Source organism: Pseudorasbora parva, chromosome 5, assembly GCF_024679245.1.
Source record: "Pseudorasbora parva isolate DD20220531a chromosome 5, ASM2467924v1, whole genome shotgun sequence".
NCBI lineage: Eukaryota > Metazoa > Chordata > Actinopteri > Cypriniformes > Gobionidae > Pseudorasbora > Pseudorasbora parva.
This window is the reverse complement of record NC_090176.1, coordinates 48,672,115-48,678,114: the sequence shown is the minus strand read 5'-3', so window position 1 is coordinate 48,678,114 and position 6,000 is coordinate 48,672,115. Positions and strand designations below refer to the sequence as shown.

General features: G+C 33.5%; 1 protein-coding gene across 1 annotated transcript in view; it reads left to right on the top strand.

Annotated features, from left to right (window-relative positions):
• tank (TRAF family member-associated NFKB activator) overlaps positions 1-6,000 on the top strand; it is a 29,973-nt gene that overhangs the window by 1,336 nt on the left and 22,637 nt on the right. Inside the window, exons 2-5 of the mRNA XM_067444587.1 lie at positions 952-1,165; positions 1,263-1,374; positions 3,038-3,144; positions 5,767-5,834. Of these exons, the coding sequence (XP_067300688.1) occupies positions 1,067-1,165; positions 1,263-1,374; positions 3,038-3,144; positions 5,767-5,834 (386 nt within the window). The 5' untranslated portion in view covers positions 952-1,066. The remainder of the gene's footprint in view (positions 1-951; positions 1,166-1,262; positions 1,375-3,037; positions 3,145-5,766; positions 5,835-6,000) is intronic.

The following is a 6,000-nucleotide window of genomic DNA, read 5'->3' as shown; positions in this document are numbered from 1 at the left end:
TTTTTATTTAGCTAAGACTTTAAGGTTTAAGTAAATACAGAAATTAGCTTTAAAAAAACGAATCTAGCCTGAGAAATATAAAGTCTGACACTAACCCTGGCGTCCCTATAGACCCAGGAATGAAATTTGTTTAGGCATTTTAATTTTTAGACACCTACATAATAAATTATTCCTCGTGTGGCATTTATTTTGATCTTTGCATGTTTGGCAAGACTAAATACTGACGTTAAACTGAATCGACTGTGTGCATGCTACTTAAAAGTTACAAAATGTTTTAATTTGTTAAGAATGTATATTATTCAGCATGCACTATCAGGAAAAAAAGTATAAAAGCTGTCACTGGGGTGGTACCTTTTAAAAAGGTACACTTCTGTTCCTTTTAGGTACTAATATACCTTTAAGGTACCAATATGCATCCTTTAGGTAGAAAGTGTACCTTTTTAAAAGGGACCGCTCTAGTGAGAGCTTTTGTACACTGTAAAAAAAAAAGCACATCCTGAAATGTTTAAGTACAATCGACTTGGATGTTTAAGTTATTTCAACTTATGTTAAACTGACTTTAAAAATGAGTTACATCTCTTATAACTTAAAAAAAGTATAACATATCTTAACTTATTTTGATGAGTTAAAACAATGTAAAACTTGTCATAACTTTACAGTGTACCTTTTTTTCCTTCAGCACACCAGTGAGATTTGCTAAGATTTTGTAACCAATTTTGCCACAAACTACTTATTTGATATGTTTAATAAATAATAATATTTATATTGAAGTACTAATGTAGACCAGGTGCAGGAAAATAAAGGACTTTCACTCTGTGGCTTTCGTCACGCTATCAACTTTATCACTATCATGTGATGTTTGCAAAATATGATATGCTTAAACTGGCTTTGACAGTGTTGATGAAGCTTGTGTGTTTGTGTGTGTGTGTGTGTGTGTGTGTGTGTGTGTAGCTGTTACTGACAGGTCCGGTGCTAATCTCACTCCTCTGAGGTAAAGAAGGGGTTTGTGTGTGCCTGGGACGAGCTCCCGGGACCACCCGTTCGGAATGTTACTGAAGGCCCCGGAATGGACAGGAACATCAGTGAGAAGCTCAACAAAGCCTTCGAAGCGTACCGCAATGCGTCTATTGAGAAAGACACGGCCAGAAAGGAGCTACAGCAAAAGGTGGCATTTGTGAACTATCAGAAGCGTCTTATTTGAATGCGTTTGTTTGCGTGAGAGTGTGCAGACACACACTAACTCGGACCCTTTGCTTCTGCAGACGGAGCAGTATCAGCGGCACACTCAGCAGCTGGAGAGACAGATAGAGGAGCAGGCCAAGACCATCTTACATCTTAAAGCTGAGCTCAGTTCACTTCGTAAACATGCACCAGGTTAGAAATAGGGCTTCTCTTTACATGCATCAACTAAGAAGAATCACAATGAGAAAATGTGGAAATAGTCACAATTAAAAAAAAAAAAATGAAGTGTGTACAGTTTAATATAATAGTACAGTCATTAAAACTGTGAAGTAACTCAAATGGAAATATGGGAACCATCGGAACTTCTTCAAAATCGTCACCCTTTGTCTAGTTTCATGAGGTGCTTTTAAAAAAATTTTTTGTAAAGAAATGTGTTATGTGAATACCAAATGTTTAAGCAGAAGCCTTTTCATCAAAGAGTTAAAATATAAACTTTTATAAAAAAATATATTTAAGTGTGTACAAATTTTTGACTGATAGTGAAACAAACGGTTAAGAAAAATATAATAAATGTATTTAATTAAGAGAATAATAATATTATTTAATAGTTATAATATATATACATATATAAAAAAAAATATATATATATATATATATATATATATATGTGTGTGTGTGTATAATAAAGTGAATATATATATATATATATATATATATATATATATATATATATATATATATATATATATATACTGCAATGTATATATGTAATGTGTATATATATATATATATATATATATATATATATATATATATATATATATATATATATATATATATACACTGTAAACAAATATTGTTGGTTTAACTTAAAAAAGTAATTAACCTGGTTGCCTTAAAATTTTGAGTTTATTAAAATTAAATCTTGAATAAAATTTGAGTTGATACAATGAAGGAAATTGGTTTAATAAACAGAAGCTCAAAATATTATTGTATTTGAACCACATAAATAATGTGATAAATCATGAAAATCGCATAATTTAGCATGTTTCACTGCATCATCACAAATAAAACACACAATTACCCAATATGCTTACAAAATCTTTTAATAATATTTGAATAAAGGTTGTCGATTCTCAAACATTTTTCATTGCATTAACTAAAAATTTTAATTCAATGAACTCAATTTTAAGGCAACCAGGTAATTTTTTTTATTTTATATATTTTGTAGTGTATGTATGTATATATATATATTTTTTTTTCTTCTCTTATATATATATATATATATATATATATATATATATATATACACACACACATACATACATAGATACACTATTAAATATTTTAAAAAATTCTTTACCTGGTTGCCTTAAAATTGAGTTCATTGAAATTAAAATTTTTAGTTAATACAATGAATTTTTTTGAGTTTGAGATTTTGAGAAATGATTACATGATATGCTCAATATAAGAAAATAGTTTAGAAATCATTCCCATTAATATCTTTTCTGTATTCATATGTTGTAAAAGCATGACTTATCTTTGTACACATTATATAAACCAAACCTGAGCTGTCTGTAAGACTTTAAATTAACTCAGAGAGCATCAGACAATTTAACAATCTGCATCATGCCCATAAAATGCATGTAAGTGAAATTATAGTATTATTATGACAACTAGAAATATAATTTTAAGCACATACATATGTAACACGCTCAGTATGCGAGTGTTACTTTAGCATGCAATGCACTCAAATGTTACTGGTCACATGCATGCTTTTGATTTGATGACTCTGTTATTGTTGATGAGTTTGACTGTGATAACGCGGCTCTGTTTTTTTCCTTTTCTTTTTCAGAGGAGGTCTGTGAGTCTGCGTACAGAAAACAGGAAGTAGAAACCTTGTCACCTAGCGATCATCGCTCTGACAACCCGTCCAGTTCCCACAGGACTAACCATTTCCTGGTGGGTGTTTTCTCTTAAAGTCCATGTAAAGGGATGTGACTGGCCAATTTTTGAGTTTAAAGTTTTGCATTTCCACTTTGTCCGAACACAAGGATATGCACCATGTTTTCTTTCTTCAGTTATTGTGCAAATGCAGATTTGGTTGTGATGTAATTGTTCTGCAAGGACTTCTCTGACCATGACCCCAGACCTCCCAGCCTTTATATTGTGTTCTCATTGTTAACCGCCTGTAAGCGCAGACAAACCTAATAGCTGAGTTTGCAGTGCTTTGCTAGTTATCCACAGTTCACTCGAGGGTTAAGTTGTGAGAAATGTGTGAAAAAGATGTAGTTCTCTCTCTTCACAGTTTGATATCATTTTTCATCGCGATCTGTCCATAGTGAGAATGTTTCTCTAATTGAATCCAGTGTGATAATTCTTCTCAATTGTTTTAATGGTGCACCTGTTTTAACCCACAGGGGGCACTAGAGCATAACGCTTCCATGTGCTCGCCCGGATCTCCAACCAGTGTAGCACAGACACCGAGAATTGAGTTCTCTCTTATGAACGGAGGTGTCACTTTTTCTAGATGAATGTTACTGAAAGATATAGACATAACAGTTTGAAATGGCCACTTTCTCCTTTTCCTGAACTTAATCTTGGGTAGATAATGGCCTCCATTCAAAATCTGTAGTGGGCCTAACCTGTAAATGCAACAATGTTATTCTATAGCAAATCCCCTCAAAGGTGCCATAATTAAGGGAGTATGTAGGTTTTTTTGTGAGTTGGTACAGATGTTTGAGCTTTTTAATGGACTTTTTAAAGTATTTCGTGCTGGGTGAATCATATGAACCCATTTAGATTCAGACATTATTTTCACAATTAAACACACATTCACCCCAGTTCTCTTTACTGTAATGCCAAAAAAAAAAAAAAAAAAAATACAACGACAAAAAACACTTTCAATAAATTATTAAACATTAATACGAATTTGTTGTACTGCTTACTAATTGGTGCTCATAAAAATAAATAAGTGTGTGTGCGTGTACATATATATACACACACACACACACACACACACACACACACACACACACACACACACACACACACACACACACACACACACACACACACACACACACACACACACATATATAATATATTTTAGGGATGCAACAATACAGTTAGTCCACGGTTCAATACACACCTCGGTTTTTAACCACGGTTCGGTTCGGTTTTTTTGTTATTCTATTCTTATGCGACAGGAACAGAAAAAGGTTAAGGAGAAAATGTTTTTACTGCAATACTTTCTTTATTTTACTTAAAAATCCTTACTTAAACTTAAAACTTTATCTAAAAAACCCTTGCACACATTCCCAGTGTATTGTATAATATAAAATAAATATATATGCAGATTTACAGTGGCAGCTCAGATGTACAGTAGCATTTAAGTGAATTAATAAATGTAGGCTTAAATTAAAACTACATAGTCTTCAATATACAACATTTATTAAAAGCTACTGTATTAAAGGTCTTTTTTTATTTATTAACATCATTTTAGAGGTGAACTGTCCCTTTAAGGACACGCGTTCACTAGGCTGCTGCTGTCAATTGAAGACCTGCTCACTTCTCATATTTAGACGCACACGATTTTACTTTCACTTTAGACATAACCGACTGTGTTTATATGTTAACCTTGAGTGTGTTTGACAGTATTAGCGCAATAAGACTGTCCAGTAATCACGTGTGTTTGACAGACGTTTAGTGCGCGCGCTCAATGCACAACTGCATGCATTGAACAGTCCGTGCCTTGCTGGTTAAACATTTCATTTGCGTGCATGTTTGACCGGCAAGGCTTTAAAACGTGGCTAAACACCCGCTAACTTTAGTGCATATGATTGGATATTTGCTCATATCAGCGCGTAGACTCACAGGCACACTCAAATAGAGCCGAAATAAACTGAGAGGAATAGTTCATACAGAGGGAAATGGAAATAATTAATAAAATGCAAAACCGAAAAAAAAAAAAACGCAATTCACCAGCACGTATTGAACCGTGAATGCCGTACCGAACGGTTCAATATTATATTGAGTATTGTGACACCCCTAATGTGTTTGTGTGTGTGTGTGTGTGTGTGTGTGTGTGTGTGTGTGTGTGTGTGTGTGTGTGTGTGTGTGTGTGTGTGTGTGTGTGTGTGTGTGTGTGTGTGTGTGTGTGTGTGTGTGTGTGTGTGTGTGTGTGTGTGTGTGTGTGTGTGTGTGTGTGTGTGTGTGCTGTTAAATCGATTAATCTCATCGAACGTAAAAGTTTTTGTTTCCATAATATGTATGTGTATATTATTATATTTATACATTATATGCATTTGTGTATATACTGTACACACACACACACACACACACACACACACACACACACACACACACACACACACACACACACACACACACACACACACACACACACACACACACACACACACAATATATTGTTTAATGTAGACATGTTTTAGCTAGATTCATGCTGCATTTAGAAGCATAAAAGCATTTAGAGATACAAATGTGAAATATATTTGTATTATATTGACTTATGTGCTGAAATACTGTAACCTTATATTTTTCCTTCTGTTTATTTATGTGCAGATAAAGGAACCCATAGAGTATTCTGGGATGCTTCCCCACACAATATCTGCTCCCTGCGAAATGAAGAGGTAGATGAATCATATCGCTTTAAAAAATATTTAAATTTTAATGAAGGATTTTACACTTCAGTCCCATGGGCACCCAGACTAAAGGTTTAAACTTGAACCAAAACAACTGATTAACAACTCTGTTAAGTTTGTTTATTGGAATTAGCAGGTCAGTATTGTTCTTGCA